Source organism: Hydra viridissima, unplaced genomic scaffold (genome assembly GCF_058129835.1).
Source record: "Hydra viridissima isolate aposymbiotic clone 2 unplaced genomic scaffold, HvirCarnegie_v1 scaffold_14, whole genome shotgun sequence".
Classification (NCBI taxonomy): Eukaryota; Metazoa; Cnidaria; class Hydrozoa; order Anthoathecata; family Hydridae; genus Hydra; species Hydra viridissima.
This window is the reverse complement of record NW_028324313.1, coordinates 6,219,530-6,241,325: the sequence shown is the minus strand read 5'-3', so window position 1 is coordinate 6,241,325 and position 21,796 is coordinate 6,219,530. Positions and strand designations below refer to the sequence as shown.

The 21,796-nt window shown below is 28.5% G+C and overlaps 1 protein-coding gene and 1 pseudogene across 3 annotated transcripts; both read left to right on the top strand.

Annotated features, from left to right (window-relative positions):
- Positions 1 to 12,323: 12,323 nt before the first annotated feature.
- On the top strand, positions 12,324 to 14,551 carry LOC145181812 (tetraspanin-9-like). Of its 3 annotated transcripts, none has more exons than XM_090072126.1 (6): positions 12,324 to 12,454; positions 13,280 to 13,468; positions 13,571 to 13,645; positions 13,783 to 14,073; positions 14,177 to 14,260; positions 14,387 to 14,551. In XM_090072126.1, the coding sequence occupies exons 2-6, from the start codon at positions 13,457 to 13,459 to the stop codon at positions 14,450 to 14,452; spliced, it is 528 nt and encodes a 175-aa protein (XP_089928252.1). In that variant the 5' UTR covers positions 12,324 to 12,454; positions 13,280 to 13,456; the 3' UTR covers positions 14,453 to 14,551. The 3 variants fall into 3 exon arrangements, with proteins under 3 accessions (XP_089928252.1, XP_089928251.1, XP_079913110.2); XM_090072125.1 differs by lacking the exon at positions 12,324 to 12,454 and adding an exon at positions 12,624 to 12,767; XM_080056984.2 differs by lacking the exon at positions 12,324 to 12,454 and adding an exon at positions 13,038 to 13,178.
- Positions 14,552 to 19,443: 4,892 nt separating this feature from the next.
- LOC149879062 (uncharacterized) lies at positions 19,444 to 21,317 on the top strand (annotated as a pseudogene).
- Positions 21,318 to 21,796: the final 479 nt, after the last annotated feature.

Sequence of the window (21,796 nt, the reverse complement as noted above, 5' to 3'; positions counted from 1 at the left end):
GGTTTAAACGCATAAAATAAATCTAAGTTTCAGGATTTCAGGAGAAAATTGCGATACCTAGCAAACCTTATGTTATTTTGTTTGAACCCTTCAAGACATTGTGCAGAGTTGCTATTCGAATAAAACCAATTTAATTCGTTTTAAACAAATTTTAACTAAAAATTTTACGTATGGAATGTAAACATGTCACACCAAAGACCTGGCTGTTTTAAACGCATAAAGAGTTCTATTTTAACAAACTTTAGAAGATTAGAGTTTAAATAACTTACACATATTTTTATTTTAATCGTTATTATTCGTTTAAAATCGAAAAATCAAACGCCGATGCTTAGTTATCGTGAAGTGAACCTTTTTAAGTGAACAAAGAAGACCTTTTTGAGATGCTTTTTGAAAAAAAAGTTTCTCACAAGTTTGACATTCTTGTTTTTCATCGATGAGAGCGTGCGCCTAAATTATCAAAATTTCTTTTCGCAGAGCAACCTGAATCGAGTCAACAATGGCAACCGAAAAGAAAAATGTTCTACCCGAAGATTATGAACAACTGCAGGTGGTGTGAGAAAATAAAGGAAATTCCATAAATTGTTAAACATTTATTATTTCCATGATTATTTTTGGTTCGGCAATATTCATGAATGGTGATGCAGAAGCAGTATTAAACGCGAATTAGAATACGCGCAAACTTGTATAAGCGCGCTGCAAATTTTTATATATATATAGGGTCGCGCGAAAGAAAAGAAAGGATTTGAGTAATCTGAAATTTCTTTATCTTACTTCCAAAAAAAAGGTTCTAAACTTACTACGTAATAGGATATTTCTTTGATTTAAATATGAAGAATACCGTTGTGTTATTGGTGCCCAGCTTTCTTGAGGAAGATTTTCAATTTCAATGATTAATACATTTCGCTTGAATTTCGTCTTGAATATTGACTTTTAGTTTGTCTCTAGCTTAACATGTATGTATGTATGTATGTATGTATGTATGTATGTATGTATGTATGTATGTATGTATGTATGTATGTATGTATGTATGTATGTATGTATGTATGTATGTATGTATGTATGTATGTATGTATGTATGTATGTATGTATGTATGTATGTATGTATGTATGTATGTATGTATGTATGTATGTATGTATGTATGTATGTATGTATGTATGTATGTATGTATGTATGTATGTATGTATGTATGTATGTATTGGGTACAGTGCCCAATCCTATAAAGCTGGAAAAGTGTAAGTTACGTAAAAAAACAGGTTTTTTCTTAATTAAAAAAAACTTTCGTAGACTGCAATCTTATAAACCAAATTACACAAAATATTGGAAAAAATTACGCAAAATTTTTTACTCAAAAAAATCTGCTGCAAATTCTAAGCTATAAGTAATAACACAAAATTTTAACCGAAGAATGATTGTACAAAGTAGTAAATAGGGGAACCCGGGGTAAGACGGGATACTGGGGCAAGTCGGCATTATGAATTTGCGCTACATCAGCTGCATGTTTTGGAAAAGGCAAGGTACCAGACTGTGAAATTTTGATCACGTGATATTTTGACTACAACGAGAATGAAAGTTTTAAACGCATTGAAAAAATATTAGAAAAAGTTTAATTTTTAGATGTTTGATGTAAAATGCGATGAAACTGATAAAAATATATTAAATATAAAGAAGTAAGTTTTCCCTCAACCTGCAACTCGTTACTTTAATGCTGACTTACATGACTGAATTTGTGATAAATTAATCGAGCTTACACGGCATTTGTTATTGAAAACATTGCTAACTTATCATCACACCAGTTGGGGCAAGATGGTATAAGGCCTTTGGGACCTAGTATCGTCACCATTAAAGGAAAATGATTTTGTTTTGATTCAGTGTTCTAGTAAGAAATCAATAGTCCACTATGTTGTTCAACTTTCCGTGGTTCCTTCAGAACATACAACTGGTTCCATCAGATATATGAAGCGAGAATCAGATATATAAAATGAGCAGTTTTCAGTTCAGATTCCAGAATGACAGTGACAATGAGTATGAGTTAGAATTAGATGATGTTGTTAGAAAATTACCAGTTCCAACATCGCATGGTAGAACAGTAAGAGCTGCTGAACATAAAACTTTCCCCGTTGATTTATCAGGATATGTAAACTTGCGTTAATTCCATTACGAACAAACTTTGTAAAAGTTTTTGATATTCAGGTTTAATAATATACATGAGTCATAACTGTTTATTGGTATTCAAATGTTTAGTGTTATTATAAAGCATGCAATTCATGGGATTTCTGTGTCACTCCATCGTGCCCTGGTGATTGGGGTAAGTTGGGATGGGTATCCCATCTTATCCCTATACCTGGGGCAAGATGGGATTTTCAGGACCTTTGCATATGGAAGCTAGCCATCATGGTAGATAATATGTTACTATGTTTACTACGGAATCATACAGGATATACATATGGCTTCATGATCAGTAAAATAGGGGAAATATATAGGTGTCTTCGTGTCCCAATCTGACTGTTTTGCTTAAGTATCCCGTCTTACCCCGGGTTCCCCTAGTGCAAAGTAGTAAGTAGTGCAAAGCTTCTTGATTTTTTCTTCGAACCACTGATGTCTATTTCTGTAAACAAAATATTTGTCCTCAAAAAATGTAGTTACATGATTTTTTAAAATTTCGGTGAATATTAAGTATTCAATAATATTTTTGACATTTTTCTAAAAGTAAGAAGTAGGTGTTTGGTCTAGTTTACACTTGAGCAAACTCACGATTTGATTATAATAGAAGACATGAAAGATTTAATAATAGGCGTCTTTATTCTACAAAAAAAAAGGTGTTGAAAGCTGTAGTATTTACAAAAATAAATGAGAAATTTTTATAACAAAATATTTTAGCATTCAACCCTTTGTTTTGTGGAGTGACGGACCCCTAATTTGGAAAAAAACAACAAAAATAAAATTTATAGTATCATAAGTATGGAATAAACCATGTTTCAACATTAAAATATTTAAAAAAAAACAATTTGTAAAGTTTCTCATTTAGTAAAAGATAAGAGGATGGAGGTATGGTATGGTATCACCCCTCTTCTTCATTAATAGTGGATATTTCATAACCTGGCAAATTTTAATGCAAGCACACTAAATTTTTTCTTTGATTATATGTACTTACTTGCTTAATTTTTCATTATTGCATCACATCTGGAATTTTCTATAAAGTTCAAAAAGCTTTAAGATTCTAGAAATGGAGTTTATTCATCAGATGAAGATTTGGACATGAGCATGTTTGCACACGATTTAGACATGGGTTTGAAGAACTAGAATTACAAGAGCGACAGCCTCGTCAGTTCAACGAAAGAAAATTTAATGAAAATATTGATGACAAGACTTTTCGTGAACGTTACAGAATTCCTCGACAAGTTGTAGATTTACTTGAGGAGGAACTAAATGATAGTTTAAAACCTAAAAATACTAGAAACAAGAGCCTGTTAGCCAGAGATCAAAGTTTTTCTACATTTTCTTGGGCCTAATATATTCTATCTTGGTGTCCGAAACTGTTGCCAGATTAGTACTGACACTGTATTCAAGTGAAATATATTTGTTAGTTATACTAAATTTTATGTAATAAAATCATTTATGTTTAAAAACTCAAATTTTAACAAAACATTTTGTTTCCATATCATTGAGCTTGTATCATAACTTTTATAAAAGAACTTTTATGATAAACTTTGTGATAACTTTTATGAATGGTAAGATTTACGTTTAAATGGACAAAGTCGTCAGAAAACTTAAATGCCATTTATTTCTGTCAAAAAACAAAATTTTATTTTATCTCGTTGCGATAAAAAAAGCTGATGACCAAATTAGTCATCGAGCTAAATTTGCTCGCCATCTTTATAAATGAAGTTTAACTTTAGTCAATAAAAATTGAACATTTGAAAAAATGAAGTTAATAAAAACTGACTATATCACTGAGTACACGAATTTTTCTACCTCTAAATTTAAGAAATGCAGACCTTTTTTTGGCACACAAAGTAAACAAGGAATATGATATATGTATATATATATATGTGTGTGTGTGTATATATATATATATATATATATATATATATATATATATATATATATATATATATATATATATATATACACACACTACTGACAAAAAATTTGAGTCAAGCTCGGAATTTTTAGAAACAAGTGAATAAACAAACTTTTTGAAGTCTAATTTATAATTTACTTAACATATTTACAAAAACTACATATTATTATACATTTTTTTTATCAATAATTTTTAATTTTAACTAGCGTTTTAATCAAATTTTTGATTCGTCAAAATAACCACCTTTATTCTGTATTACAGCTGTACAGATCCTCGGCATACAATCAATCGATTTAGACAGTTTTTCAGGTGGTATTGCCTCCCATTTTACTTGCAATATATGCCAAAGGTTTTTCACAGAAGATGGCTGTTCTTGTCGTACATTCCTATCAAGTTTTTTCCACAACAACTCGATCGGATTAAGATCTGGTGATTGTGGTGGCCATTCCATTATTTTTAATATTTTTTGACTTTGAAGATCTGCTAAATAAGTTTTGCAGATTTTGCTGGTATGTTTCGGGTCATTATCGTGCATAAAAACATACTGATATTGGAAAATAACCTCTCACCAGAAGGCAGCATTTGATGTTCTAAAATGTCTTTGTACACCTCTTTTGTCATAATTTCTTCAATTTTGTGTAGGTTTCCAATATTCCCCCCCCCCCCCCAAAAAAAAAAAAACATCCCCAAAAGACCACAGATCCACCCCCATGTTTCATAGTGAGTGTTAAACATTCTTCCGAATACCTTTCCCCTCCAAATCTTCGCACGAAAATACGACGTTTTGAATCAAAAACTTCAAGCTTGGATTCATCTGTCCAAAGGACGTTTTTCCATTCTTCAATTGACCAATTTTGATGATTTTTAGCCCAATTTAGCCATTTTGTCTTATTAATCGGTTTTAATAATGGTTTACGAGCAGCTACATGCCCATGCAAGCCAAATTTCTTCAATCGCTTCTTCACAGTGGAAGTGCTAATTTTAAGATCATTAAATTGATTGTACACAGACCTGATTTTTTCGGTGGTCTGCCTTCTATTTGATAAACAAATCTTTTTTATTTCTCTATCTTGTAATTTAATAGTTTTTTGAGGCCTTCCAGTACGTTTTCTAGTTGCATTCTTACCAGTTTCTTTGTGTCGTTGTAATGTCCTTTGGACACAACATCTTGAAATTTTCATTTTTTTTGAAATTTCGACTTGTGAATAGCCTTCTTCATGATAAACTTGAATTCTTTCTCTATCAGCAATGTTTAATTCCTTTCGTTTACCCATTTTTTCACTTTTTTTACAATTTTTAGACAATTTTTGCCAACTTATAAATATCAAAATTCTGTGCTAGTTATTTTTCTTTTTACTACAAAAAAGTATACCACACACAAAGTTGATTAATTGTCACTCTAGTAAAGGTATTAATAACACTATTTTTTAACAGTGGGCTATTTACTGAATAACTGATTATTTTGACAAATCAAAACTGGTACGAGTACAACTAGAAAACGCAAGTTAAAATTGGAAATTATTGATCAAAAATGTGTAATAATATTTAGTTTTTGTAAACATATTAATTAAAGTATAAATTAGACTTGAAAATGTTTGTTTATTCGTTTATTTCTAAAAATTCCTGGCCTGCCTCAAACTTTTTGTCGGTAGTGTATATATATATATAGTATAAAACCTTTTTTTTGTATGCAAATCTCTGAAAATATGAAATGACATTTGTTTACAAAACACAGATAAGAAAATTCTTTTCTCTAAGATATATTCCTTGTTTACCTTGTGTGCCAAAAAAGCTAAAATTTTGACCAGTTTTATGGCAAATTCGAAAAATCTGTACGAACGAATTTTTTAACTTTTTGCAGTTTTTAAAATTGCTTACAGTGGTGTGACCTAACAAAGTCCTATGCTTTAAGAAAGTCCTGATTTTAGAAATTAAAAATTTCGTATACACTGGCGAGCAAAAAAAAGTGAACAGTACAATTTTTCAGTAAATTATGTATTATTAATCAATTAAAAGTATAATACATAAAATATAACATATCGCTTATATTAAATACATATACATACACATATATACGACTCATTTTGAAAAAAAAAATTAATATTTTGTGTGGCCACCACCATTTTTCATCACTTCATTTAATCGACGCGGCATCGACTCAATTAAATTTGCTATCAAACGGTCAGGTATCGTAACCCAAACTTTTATGGCTGCCCAAAGATTATCCAAAGATGAAATATTATTTTTATGGACCTCTTTATCCATATAGTCCCACAAATTTTCAATGGGATTAAGGTCTGGACTTTGGGCAGGCCAATTTTCAAAAAGGAAGATATTGTTATCCTTGAGCCATTTTTTAACTTGTTTAGACGTATGGCAAGTAGCATTGTCATGTTGAAATTTAATTTCATCCTCTTCTAATTCTTCCAGTGTGGGCAGCAAAGATTTTTGTAGAATACTAATGTATTCTTTGGAATTTATTCGTAATCCATCTTCGACTCTATGCAATCTGCCCACACCTTTGGCAGAAAAACAACCCCAAACCATAATTCCAAGATTACCCTTTACCGTTTGGTGAATACAATCTGGATTTAATTGTTCGTTCTTACGTCTAATGCACATCTGTGGACGATCTGAATGCAAACAAAATCGTGATTCATCTGACCATAATATTTTTGTCCAGTCTGTGTTTTTATTATTTTTTACCCAAGCTAACCTTGCCTTTTTATGGCGTGCTGTAAGAAGAGGTACTTTTTTACATGGGTGTATTTTGAACCCCTGATCTTTAAGACGCCTCGAAATTGTCCATCGGCTAACCTTTTTATCATCAGAACACGTAAAAGTTTCTGCGATATGCGTCATAGTGGTTTTTCGATTTTTTAAAACATTGAATTTTAACTTGTGACAATCTCTTTCCGTCATTTTTCTTGGTCTGCCAGAACCTTTTTTTCTAGCTGTTGTTTTATTGTTTTTCTGACATGAAAGTATCTTGTGAACTCCACCAACACTAATGTTTACACCTTGAGCTTTCATAATTTGAATAATTTGGCGTATCGATTTACCGGACGCACTCATTCCAACAATGATTCCTTTTTGTTCCATTGTTAAATGAGGTCCTCTGTGAAAGAAAAATGATAATATTTTTAGAGTAATATATGAAGAAAATATTTATTTAATGATAAACTATGTATTCTAAATGAATTTTTTTTTTTTCATAAGAATCCAATAACATCAAAATTAGAGGGGATTTTTCGTTTTAACTAAGTTAGAGGCATAAATAATAACCAAAATAAAAATAAAAAAAAATTACCTTTTATTTGGAGACATTTTTTTCCTTTTATTTTTTATAATAATAATATAGCGATAATACGACCTATTTCACCCACGCTCTAATATCAACTACAGATTTTGCTGACAACGTGCACTGTATTCATATCTAATGTTTAGAAGTTTATTCATGTTTTCTTTGAAAGATAAACGTAAATTCTTTGATAGTACGAACAAAAATAAACAAGCTTGTATGAGTTTCTGACCAGAGCTCTTTCATTTTATGCGTAAGCAGTCGCTGTTCACTTTTTTTTGCTCGCCAGTGTATATAAAATAAACATTTAGAGAAAAAATTTAGTTACTTTAACTAGATATCTAGTTAAAACAACTAAGTTATTTTCCCCAAATATTTATCTTATATATACGAAATTTGTATTTAAATTATATTTAATTTTTTTGCGTTTTGCGTAACAAGCTTTATGGGATTGGGTACAAGAAAGAAATGCTAAATTCAAAATGTGGCTGGAATTTGCTCACTATCTGGAATTTAGTATTTACTTTATATTTGATTTTCATATTTTACTTATCAGAAAAGTAGCAGATTGACGGAATATTTATTGTGGTGTGGTGAAGGGTACATTTCACAGACTGCCTTATTTACCTGTAGAATATTTAAATTTTAGATACGCTGTTTCTTAAATATTTAGCGTCGATGGTTTTTTGCCATGTTTTTTTTTTAAATGACTAAGTTAAAAAGATTGATTTGCAACTTTGTGGCCTGACAACAGTAATTTAATATTTTTCATAATTAAGGTGGCTGAATAGAAAATAAATTGATAAGAAGAATTTCTGACGGTTCATATACGTTAGAAGAAATTGCAACGGTTCAACTTTTGCATTTTCTTTGTCTTTCTTATTGGTTGAGAGGCCTGTTTTTGAATTTTAGATATTTATGTTTGTTTTTTTTTTAATCTTATTTACAGACTATAGAATTCTTGACCTGTTTTTATGTTAAAATGCTAATTTTTTTCTGTGTGTTGAAATGTTATTTTCATTACAGGCGCCAACAATTATCGATGCATTTTGAGGACAGAAACAAAATGTAGATTAGAAATCAACCAAATTCACGGCAAAAAAAAAAAGATCTTCTTAATAATAATGTGGCATTTTGATGCTGTGCTTTGTGTGGTTTTCTTTCTTCTTCTTTTATTTTTTTGCAGTGAATTTGGTTGGTCCCTAATGGAGATTTATAAAATTCGTTACTCTAATCACAAGAAGAGCATTTTATAACAAGTTTATAAGTAAAACCCATTCTTAGATTAAGTTTGTTATTTAAACTCAGTTTCTGTGCATCGTACTCAGAGCAAGTTAAACTATTTAGAGATCTTTAAGAAATTTAAAATTCCTAAACAAAAAATGATTATTATCATCTCCTTCAGAATCTTCATTAAAAGTTTCAACAATGTTTGATAAAGTAGAAAAGAAGATTTTAAAGTTTTTCGCATCTTGTTCATCTTGGTAAACTAACTTACTTTAAACTTGGATTTTCTTTTCTTCCCAAATTCTGTTTATTAGACATCATCATTAATCTGACAAATAAAAAAAAAAAAAAAGATTTTTAGATTTCAATGGCTACACAAACTTAAATAAATGCTGTATAACACTCCACAAAACAAAAGTCATGCCGTTATATTTAGTTGTATATATTATATTATTTACAGACTACATTTTCATACCTTTTTTCATGTTTTAAAAAAAAAGTTTCATAATTTTATTGTTAAAAATTTCGCCAAAAGTTTGCTGAAAATTTTCCGCTAAAGAGAAATTGATTTAGGCAGAATTAGTATTTTATGCAAAATGTATATATTTTCTGAAAGAAATATATACATCTTGTAAAAATACTAATTTAAAAATGCTAAAATACAAGTTTAAAATACTAATTTAACAATATTAAAAAAAAAATTAAAAAAAAATTAAATTTTAATAAAAACTGAGTAATATTTCTATATAAGGCACCTGGATGACGTTTGTAGATTTTTGCTCACTAGGCAATTATTATCGGCTGAATTAACATCCGAAAATTGACTGTAAAATAGCCTTATTCGTAAATTATAAAGATAAGCAAGATTCATGTTAAATACGAAAAACACGCCATGTTGCTATGAGAATTACAAAAAACACGAGAAGAACACGGAAAAAAGATGATGCCAAAAATTTACTGATAGGGGAATAAAAGCTGCCTTTTAACTCAATTTTTATTAATAAAAGTCTATCAATCTTTTCTCGTATGATCTGGTATGATGTAATGTTACAGCTTGTGGGGAAAAAAAAATTATTGTGGGCATGAAAATTTCTCTTCGGATATTATTTTGCGCACTCCCCTTAGTTGATCGTGTACCAAACAGAAGGAGGAGCAAGACAACCACTGAGGGTTTTATCACTCTAGTTCTATTTTTTTCATCTGTTTCTTTTAAAGCATTCATAATTATAACTAAAGAAAAATATCCTATAATTTTTTATAATTTGTTAAAGTTGCATAATTTTTAAAAGTTTCAGTGAATATTAAGTTATTTAAAAAATATTTTTGACATTTTTCTAAAGGTTAAGCGTTGGGTGAGAAACATTGTTTAACTTTAAAATATTCAAAAATCCATCAACTTGAAGTAGGAACTTTTATCAAAATGGTTAGTTTACACTAGAGCAAACTCACGATTGATTGCAATACAAGACATGAAAGACCTAATAATAGGCGTCCGTCACTCTACAAAACAAGGGGTTGAAAGCTGTAGTATTTACAAAAATGAATGAGAAATTTTTTATTACAAAACACTTCAGCATTCAACTCTTTGTTTTGTAGTGTGACGGACCCCTAATTAAACACTGTGATTATGTGATTTTTGTCTGTGTAAACTTATGTAAGAGCAAATGAGCTAAAGAAAAGTATTATGATATTCCACACATTAGTTGAGAAGAGAAGTTAACCATTCATTAAAAAGACTGATGAGCAAATTAGTCTCGACCGAACCATGTTTGTCATCTTCATAAATGAAGTTAATGAAAACTAAATATATCACTGAGTACACGAAATTTTCCACCTCTAAATTTAAGAAATGCAGACCTTTTTTTGGTACTCAAAGGATAATAAGGAATATATATATATATATAAATAATTGATATATACTATACATTACATCATGTTATCATTGTTAATTTTATATACTGTAATATCTCTGCTGATTTTGAATAGAATAATTAAATTGCCATTATTATTACCCTTGTTATATATCATTAGCACTGTTAGTAGTTTACTTTACATTAGTTTATAACTATTTGTATATAAACTTGAATGTAAAATCTTTATTTAGAAATATGATTGATTGATTACATACTTATACTATAACATTTGTAAATATATATATATATATATATATATATATATATATATATATATATATATATATATATATATATATATATATATATATATATATATATATATATATATACACATATAAACATATATATAAAATATAATGTAGCAATACATATTTTTATTTAAATAGTTTGCTAATTAAAACATACTAAGCTTCCCAAGAAGAACCTCTTTGTTTTCTCTGATTTTTATTGCTAGTAACATTTTAAGTTCTTTAAACAGCATTTTATTTTTTTGTGTATTTGTATATTATTTTGTTGTGTATTTGTGTATTATATGGCATATTTATCGACTATTTATACTTTTCTTTAGTCAAACACTATGAAAAATTTGTTTAACCAGAATTACTATCGAAAACCTTCATAAATAAGTATGGAATTTTAAATTCATGCATGCATTGTTAACGAAGCACAACAAGGAACTGAATAATCGATTAAATGCAGATTTTAAGTAATTAGTTTATTATGAAGTTACCAAAATCCTTTTAAGCTTTATCTATAAAATATCTGCATAAAAACACAAACAAAGAATGTTCAATGATTTTGAAGCGCTAACGTTGTTCCAACAATGGCCGCCAAAAATCACGAAGAAAATATCTAAAATTGAGATCAAAAATCTATCTGAAGTTTTTTTTCGAAAAAACGCATTTTTTATCTGAAAAGGCGATTCCCTTGTTCGTTTATAGCATTGGATTTAATAGCGAAGTTTTTATCTTAAAAACGGAGTTTTTTGAATGTTTATAGCAATGGACTTTTTTTTTCTTCGCTTTTTACGGTAAAAATTTCGTGTTTTACGGAAAAAACTTCGTGTTTTACGGAAAAAACTTCGTTTTTTATGTTTATAGCATTGGCTCCAGGATTGCTGTTTTGAAAATTGCGTAATTATGTAAAGTTTTAATTTACGCAAAAATTTTCCGTAATTACGTAAAATATTCTACGCAAAAATTTTCCGTAATTACGCATTTTTTTGCGTTTTACGTAACAAGCTTTATAGGATGGGGCTATAGTCAGAAAAATGATAATTATTGTTTTTTTGTTTTTTGTTTTTTTACTATCGAATATCTTCATCGTCACTTTTAAACTCCACAAAAATTTATTTTAAAGTTTCTATGAAATATTGAATTATTTTTGAGTAATAGCTGTGACGTTTTGTTGAATGATTAAATGTAATATCTGGACTAATTTCCGAGCTAAAAACAATTTTTGTCAGTTGGATATACGTTGAAAACACTTCACGAAATGTATTATTGCCCTATTCAATATATAAAGATAAGATGGGTTACTTTTGGTTATATCATGAACTTTTTAACGCCAGAAGTTCAAAAGTAGATAAATTTATCGGAACACGACTTAGACACTTTGCCGAAACATAAATATTAATGTTGAAAAATTGATATTTTATGACTTTTTTTTGATATTATTTTCTGAAAAACGAATAAACTATTTTAAAAACATATTCAGAGCTTTTTAAGTTGCGATTAAGAGGGATTGATCCACTTTAGGGTTTGTAGGTATATAAAATCACTAGGACTTTTAGTAGGGGAATCTCTTACTGAAATATTCAAGGTTCTGGTCCTGAATTTTTAAAACTTTCCAGTCTTTACTTTTAACACTTAAATTTAATCTGTGGGCTGTAAAGTAATCGAAACATTTTCGTTCCTGAAATTGATCTGGTAAGATAACTATTTTTGTATTTTTATTTGTTTATTTGTTTTATTTGTTTTTTGTTTTTTTTTATTATAGCTTTTTGTTAAACTGTAACAATCCAATTTTTTAAATTAAGTTAGATATTTTTGCGTTACTTAGATAACGATCTCTTAAAAATTTCTTTTAACAGTTTCATCAATAATACATATATTGGACGTTAAATTATTTGCATAATACACATTCATTCATTGAATGAGCGCAGTTGAATGTTGTTATTTTCTGAAACTTTTCTTCGGTTTCTTATCTTGCACATAAATAAAATACGTTTATGATTCTCAGGTACTAGTGAATTATTTGAATTTTTTAATATTTCGAATAGATTTTTTAGGAACCTATAAAGAGTATTGATAGTTTGAAAATTTAATGTGGGTTAAAGGACTTTTAGGAACAGATTTTCATAAAATGTTTTTAGAATAAATGTATTTTTATATATTTATTTAAAACAAATAAGCATACTATATTATATCATATTATATTATATAAATAAATAAATATATATATATATATATATATATATATATATATATATATATATATATATATATATATATATATATATATATATATATATGTTTGGTGAACAAAAAATCAGTACAAAAAAGTGTTAATTTTAAAAACAAAAGAAAAATGGTTACTGGTGCATCAAAGTGTATTAAATATCTTCTCTTTGTTTTCAACTTTCTGTTCTTTGTAAGTAAATGTATTTGCACTTATTTTTAGCTTTTTAATTATATATTTATTTAATAAAAACATAATTAATTTTGTGTGATTTTTTTTTATATTAATATTAGCTTACTGGCTGTGGACTCCTTGGCTTAGGAGTTTGGCTTAATGTTGAGAAAGGCAGCTGGAAAGCAGTGGCAGATTATGATTATATTTCAATTGCAAATACACTTATTGCTGCTGGTGTAATTATTGTCATCATTTCTTTCCTGGGATGTTGTGGTGCTATTACAGAGAACAAGTGTATGTTAATTGTGGTAAGTTAATTAAGCCAATTTGTTTTTAAAAAAACCTTTCATTTTCAAGTAACAGATTACCCTAGTGGGTTTTATTGTCCAAATTATCTTATTTCTTTGCAGTTTTTTGTGTTCCTGTTAATTATATTTTTGCTGGAGATCATATCAGGAATAATGGCTTACCATTGGAGAGGAACTGTAAGAATTAATATTTAAAATTTGTATGTGTGCGTATATATATATATATATATATATATATATATATATATATATATATATATATATATATATATATGCATGAATTTATTTATCTATCACAACAACTTTAATATCAGATCAAAACAGAACTCAGAACTGAACTTAAAAAGCGCATACCATCTCTTTATTATAAACAAGATGATGTAGGAACAGCTATGAATATAATTCAGCAAACTTTTGATTGCTGTGGTGTTGATACAATTGATGATTGGAAGGAGCCTGCAATAAACAGGAATGGCCATAATGTATCAGAAGTTGATGAAACATGCTGTAAAAAAAAAGGGGTTGATGGATCTGATTCATCATGTGGAACTCGTCCATACAATAATGCAATAGTTGCAAATGTAAAGCAACAATATTATGAAAAGGTAGCACTTTGATTAATTTTGAATTTATTTTAAATAACTTTTATTAATTTTAGTTTTGTTTGAATTTTTTGTATACTGATTTTTAAAATTTTTTTTATTAAAGGGATGTTTTTCATCAATTGAAGACTTTCTGAAGAAGTACACTTTGTACTTAGGAGCTGTGGGTATTGCATTTGGATTGTTCCAGGTATCCGTGTATTCCGCGTATTTCTTAAGAAAAACATGAGCTACTTGTACAACTAATTGAAATGCTGAAATACTTTTAAGTTTCCGTAAAAATTGTGAATTAACTTAAAGTTTTTACTTTTTTTAGATCGTTGGCTTGGTTTTCTCCATGGTGTTGTTTTGTGCTCTAAAAAGAGATTCTCGTGTTGTATAGAAAATATCTTATTTTGTAAATAATAGATTTTTAAAAGCGGGTTTTTTGAAGGCTATCAACTAAAAAGGTTTATATATATAGGTATATATATATAGGTATATATATATATATATATATATATATATATATATATATATATATATATATATATATATATATATTGTTTTAAGTATATATATATATATATATATATATATATATATATATATATATATATATATATATATATATATATATATATATATATATATATATATATATATATATATATTGTTTTAAGGCATTAGAGGTATTAGATTGTAGTTGTGATTGTTTTACAGGTTATTGAAGTTTATGTTTCTTAAAGAAATTTCAATCACGTATATTTCTTTATATGTGTGTATGTATACATTTATAAATACAGTCATAATAATATAAAGATTGATCAAATAGAATATTTTAATTGTAAACATTATTTATGTTGGTTTTATTGAATAAAGACTGTAATATATAGATTGCGATTTTTTCATACTTCTCATTCCTTGAAAATATAATTTTCAAGTATGCATACTTACCCATTACAGTTATTCAAAAGTCTATATGAATTCTCCTATATAATTCCCAAAAACCCCTATAGAACTCCTATAAAACTCCTATAGAACTCTTTTAGAAATTCTATAGAATTTCTAAAAAAGTTTTTGTCCTGGGTGATCCTAATTAACTAAATGATAAACTAAAACTAGATTGAACTAGAATTAGATGAACTAAAACTCAAAAGTATGCAGTTAGAGATGGTGTTGGATAAAACTGAATTTAACAATTCGTATGATAATTAGTATGGTGCATCAAAATTAATCACAGTGTAATACAAGCCTTAAGCCTAATAGTTCTGTTTAGTTATGGTGTCAAGTCGACACCAATTATTCCACCAATTATAAAAATAATAATTTCAATTGTTTTTTTTTTTATTAAATAGAGATTGACTAACATGTTATGTTTTCTTGATGTTACTAACATTCAACGTAAGAAGATAAATATAGTGTTATTTAGTGCAGGTAGTCGGTTGTAGTAACGATAAATAACAGTAGTTGGTTGTTTAGTTTGAAATGTTTTAAATATATTAACAAATTATTTTTATTCTTTATTCTTGGAAAAAATACCAACATTTTGAAAGAAACTTTGAAACAAATTACTATTATATTCTTCAAATTATTATTATATTTATAAAAGTCAATTCAACATTTTCATGAAGTGTTTTCCAGGCACGTAGCTATGGGTAGGAGAGATGCAACTCCCTTACCCTATTAATGACTTCCAATAATTTCGACAAATTGTTTCTTCTGTCAATTAATTTCCGCAATTCATTACTACTATTCATAAAAATTATGGTCCTAATTTTGAATTGAGCTCCTTCACTCTCTCTGCATTTGCAATTATGACGCACAGTGGACCAAAGTTTGGATCAAAGTTTAAAATACTGGAAACATTAAAATTTTTAATGGTACAAAGTTAAATTTAGGCTTTTTGGACCATGAAATACAACTCCAGCATTTAAAGTGAGATTTGTCACTACGGAAAAATTAACATTTATTTAAAAATTATTTACTAGCCAGGTGAGTGAAAACGGGTGGCCAGTTTTTTTTCCTCTCTCTCTTAAAATATATTTCAAAGAGAATGAGAATGATTACCTGAGCCTTCACGATCAAAAGTTTGAAATATTTTTAGAATTTGCAGAAAGTTTTAAAAATTTATCAAAAAATAATTTTTTGGATACACAACTTTGAATATTATTATTAAATGCATGCGTAATTAATATTTTGAATCAATAAATTTGTTTTAGCAATAATTTGAAATTACTTTGGTGAAAAATTCAAATAATGATCATAGGAAAAATTAACAAATTAATAACAGAATTGACAGTGACTTCGATGGCTGCATATTTTAATGTACCACATAATTGCATCGTAAAAACATTCAAGCAATATTATAAAACTGGTGATTGTAAAAACAAAGCTCAAACTTGACGACCTAAAGTGACTCCTCTAAGAGCCGATAGTCGTATTCACGGTTATAAAAAACCATATCCGTTTGCCAGTGCTTCTGAAATGTCATCTGAGGTATTGCCCACTGGTGTTGCATAAAGTGTAGAAACAATTAGAAGACGTTTGTGCAAACAACTACATTTTGAGAGCCATATTCCAGCAAAAAAAATCTCGCTTTTCTTAAAAAAATGTTCTAGATCATTTTTGGTTTCTATCAGAAATACAAGGAATGGTCAATAGCAAATTGGAAGGATGAAATGTTTAGTGATGAATCGGTTGTCGTTCTAAGAACGTTAGACTTGAAATCGTCCGTTTCTGTCACAATGCTTAAAAAAGTAACTCTAGAAGTTCTTCTGAAACAGAACAACCATAAAGCAAACGGTTTTCATCTGGCATTTGGAATATTTTAAATAAATATTGAAGAAAATCAACAGTGTAAGTAGAACTTTGTGTATGAGCGGAGATCTGGGAAATATAAATATAAAAAAAAACAAAAATTAAAAATGAATGTTATTACAATTAGTAGTTGGACTGGTTTTTATTGCTTAAATTAAAATTTCTTTACTGTAAATCACCAAAAATATGAAAACTCATACTATAATGTACTATATTTCAACTTTCAGTTAATATATATAAATATATATAAATTTTGTAACATGTTAAAATTTTGAAAACTTTAACGATGTAAAATTCAAACCTGCAAAAAGAAAAAAAATTTTTTTTTTAGCTCTTCGTTTGCTAAAAAGGAAGAAAGAAATTTTTTCTTTCTGCAGCGTGAAAAAAAAAAAACAACAAAAAAAAAAAAATAGAAAAAAAAGTAACCTCCGTACTAAATTTAAAAGATATTTAGATGGCACTGAAGACATCATCTTTTTTACGGAGATCAAAACGTTTTTTTTTCTAGTCCGACAGTCATAATTAAGAATGTATTTTCTGCTGATTTCCTTTCAGAACGTCACATACATCTAAAAAATTTATTGCTGCTGCCGCAGTCAGGTTGTTAAATTCTGGTTGTTCGTGACATCCTTTACAATTGTTGGTGAAAAATTAATAATTTATATTTGAAATGAATTAAAATATTGGTAAAATAATCATTATTATAATTGTCTAATTAATGGCTTAAGTTTTTTTGAATTATTTACTGAAATAAGTATTTCGTCGGTAGATAAAATGTCGATTAAGAAAATATTTAACAACTTTTAACATTTTAGTAACTAAAATATAAAAATTGTTAACCGACATTTTATTTTGTCGTTTCTTTGATGGTTGGAAAATATTTTCAATATTTTTTATCTTTTCTTACAATTTTTACTTTTTCATAGTAGTTTTTATTTGAAGTGCAAGTGACCTTAGGAATCAACTGGCGAAATCAAAGAATCTGAAGTGTATGATGAGAAGACAAAAGATCAATTTACAGTAATTCTTAAAAAGATTGTCAATCATGTCTTCATCAATATGCTGCTGCTCCTTAACAAGATCATTGTAAAAGCAAAGATTCTTATTAATGAGCTGCAGAAAACTACTCGTCATAGATCGTATCTTCTAAAATAAAATCCTCTAAACGAATTTACAAATGGAAAACGAAAATGGTGCATATCATGAAAATGATTTTGCAATTTTGATAAGTTTCAAGGTTGACATTGATACATTATTAATCTACAAAGCTCGACCAAATGTAAGATGGAAGAAAAATATCAGAATTTAATTACAGTTAAAACAAGCCTCTGTTCATAACAATTTTACAATTTACTTTTACCAGTACTTTAAGCTTAACTCGAAAGTGCAAAGAAATCTGTTTTAGCTTTTCTACACACTATGGAGTAGTTTTAGGAAGCCTGGAAACTTTTTACATGGACTTGTTTTTTCAAACTTTCTGTTTTGATAATGAAACAATTCTTAACTAATGTTATTTAATTGATCATAATAATATATTATAGCTCCAGATTTTGTGGCAAATTATTTTAAAAAAGTTTACAGTTGAAACCTGACATCTTATTTTTGAATTTTTTTATCTTAAAAAACCGTCCACCAAACTTTTTTTCAACAATAAAGATAAAAAAATTTATAATAGTTAATCAATGAATGTGTGGCCACCATCAGCTACGATCACAGTTTCAATCCTTGGCCGGAATATCGAGCACAAAGCCTTGATATGACTAAGGCATTTCAGTCCACTGCTTGGTGATGGCACCAAGCAGTGGGCTGAAATGCATTAGTCACATCAAGGTCTTATGTACACTTACACTGAGAAATTGAGTGGATGTAACTCAGACTAAGAGGCTGGCAAGATGTGGTTTAGCTAAAAATTTATAACTCTTAAAAAAAAACAAGTGAAGCCTATAATAAATAATTAAATTTTAACAAATAATTAAATAAATAGTATAAAAAAAATAATTTAGGTAAACTAATTTGTTATTAAATTGAGCTTTTGTTACATTTATTTACTTGGCGGGACATTTACCTAGTTGATTAATATCAACATGTGTTTCTTTAATATATCCATGTTTTGTTCGAGCTTTTGTAAATGTTTCTATTAGTCTTGATTTTTTAGAAATTTTACACAAGAAGTTTTGTATCCAGAATTCTTATGACATCCCAGAACCTTTATATAAAGTATATAAAAATTTCAAACGGTACCAACGTGGCTATTATTAGGATCTTAGTGTAATTTATGCTGTATAAACACCATAAAGTAAAATTGATTTCCATTTTATTTCAAATACATCAGCTATTTATATAAACATAACATATAGGCAAGTGCTGATTTATATATAGCTAGTAAATATATAAAATAATAACTTATCTATACAATACATGTATTACATAATACATATTCACTATGTGAATATGTATTATGTGTGTGCCTTTAGTTTTAACTCAAAGTTAACCCAGAAAGTGAAAAAGATAAAGAGATTTCAGAGGTCCAGTATTGATATGAAAAATGCAATTGCAGCTGTTGAAAATAGTTTAATGTCACAACGAGAAGCTGCATTACAATTTAGTGCTCCCCGGTCAACCCTTGGTAAATATTTTAGAGGAGATTCAGTTCTTGGTGTTAGACCAGGACCTAGTCCAATATTATTGAGCTATTTAGAGAACAAGTTAATTGAATATGCAGCAACAAGGGCTACTCTTGGATTCAGATTTGGAAAAAGACAATTTAAAAAATATGCTTCTGATTTAGCCATGAAACACAATTTAAAGTTTAAACATTTAACTCTTTTAGAAAAATGGTGGCGCTCATTCAATAAGTGACATAAAAATTTAGTTTTGCGAAAGCCTGAAGGTACTTCATCAGCTCGCCATTAATGCCAAAAGTAGCAAAATATTTCTATTCACTGCATGAAGTTTTGCAGGAAACTCATGCACTTTTAAAGCCATCTTTGATTTGGAATATGAATGAGTCCGGATTACAGATGGACTTTAAACCTCCAAAAATACTTGCAAAAAGAGGTACAAAACACCTTCAATCTCGTACACCAGGAAAACGTGAAACCATAACCATCATTGCTGATATAAATGCTCCAGGTGATTTAGTGCCTCCAAATTTGATAGCAAAAGGTAAAACAATTAGGCCTCTTCAATCTTTCAATACTACAGATGCACCTTCATACTCAAATTGGAGTTTTAGTGAAACAGGTTGGACAAAGCGAGGGATTGCTTATCTTTGGTTCACCAATACTTTCTTGCCTAACATAGGTAGAGTTAGGCCTCATAGTTGATGGTCACGATTCTCATAGCTCGGTTGAATTATTGTCTGTTGCAATCGAAAATAATATTCATATTGTGGAAATGCCAGCACTGGCGTTCGTATTGACTCAAGCCTCTAGATCGAACAGTATTTGGTCCTCTTAAAACATATTACAATCAAATCTGTCATGAATTAATAAATGGATATACTGGAGTTACTGTTAACAAGCCAAATTTTTGTGGTCTTTTCAAGAAAGCCTGGGACCAAGCCCTCACAGCTGATAACATTATTTCAGGATTTCGATCTTGTGGCATATATCCATATAATCCATCTGCTGTTCCAAGCATAGCTTACTTGCCTAATTCTGTCTATTCCATACAACAGCTGCTAGATGAAAATGATCTGCTTGAATCAAGTTTGCAACCCATCAAAACTGACACTAGAATAACAACATCAGAAAATGTGATAAATAAACCTGAAAATATGTCTGAGTATGAAAAAACATATAATACTGATTTGGTAAACCTTGACAATAATACTGCTTCTTTGGTATGGGATACTTATTTAACACATGAGAAGTTTACTACCTTCAAATTCTGTATTCAGAATAGTTATGACATCCCAGATCCTTTGTATAAAGTATATAAAAAATTCAAACTGAAAAAGAGTTCACCTACAAAGGACGTTTTAAAATTAGATGTTCTAGTGTCAAATGAAAACACAGATCTTCCTATTGCAGTTCTAGATGAAACCATTGTTCAATCAAATTCTATGCCAAATGAAATCACAGGCCAGCATAGTTATTTGACCAATGAAACCCCCTCTTATTATAATCAGATGCCAAATGAAGCTATTGTTCAGCTTATTCTGTCTTGTTCAGCTTATTCTGTCTTGTATGATATTTTGCCTTATCCAAATATATATACTATTAACTCAAAAGAAAATCGAAGAAAGGTTCAAAAATATTTTGTATTAACTTCACAAGAAGCAATCCAATCTAAATTGAATGAAAGGAAAAGAAAAAAAATAAAGTCAAAGCAACTGAAGAAAAAAGAAAAAGAAAAAAGAGAAAGAAAAAAAATTACAACAGAAGAAGAAGATACAAAAGTGATCTAAAAAAGCTAATTTAGTTCAAAAGATTAATAGCAATTAAAAAATTTCTCAACTATTTTTTTTTATTTCCTATTTTATACACTAGGTAGATTTGAATAACAAATAAACTGTTAAAGTACTCTATAAATCAAGAAAAAAATATTTTTTAGCAAAACAGAGTATATTTTACTATACTCTTTTTTTGCCAAAAAAAAACATATTTTTCTTAGTATCTAGTAGTTCCCAGTTCATTATTAGGCTATAATCGTCTGATAATATAATACTTTTTAACATATAAGCATTCTTAGATATGTCCGTTATAGGTAATGTAAGTGGCTAATAATAGGTACCATTTCTCAATTTGCTGGCTGCTATTTGGTCTACCTGACCATTAACTAATAAGAAATTGAAATCTCTGTTTAAATTTTTCTCTGAATGAAGCATATTTTAGTACTAACTACGACTTTTTTTAGGTGAAGCCCTTCGTCACCAATATAACAGTGAAAAGAAAACGCTCCGTTAGATTAAGGCATTCTTCAC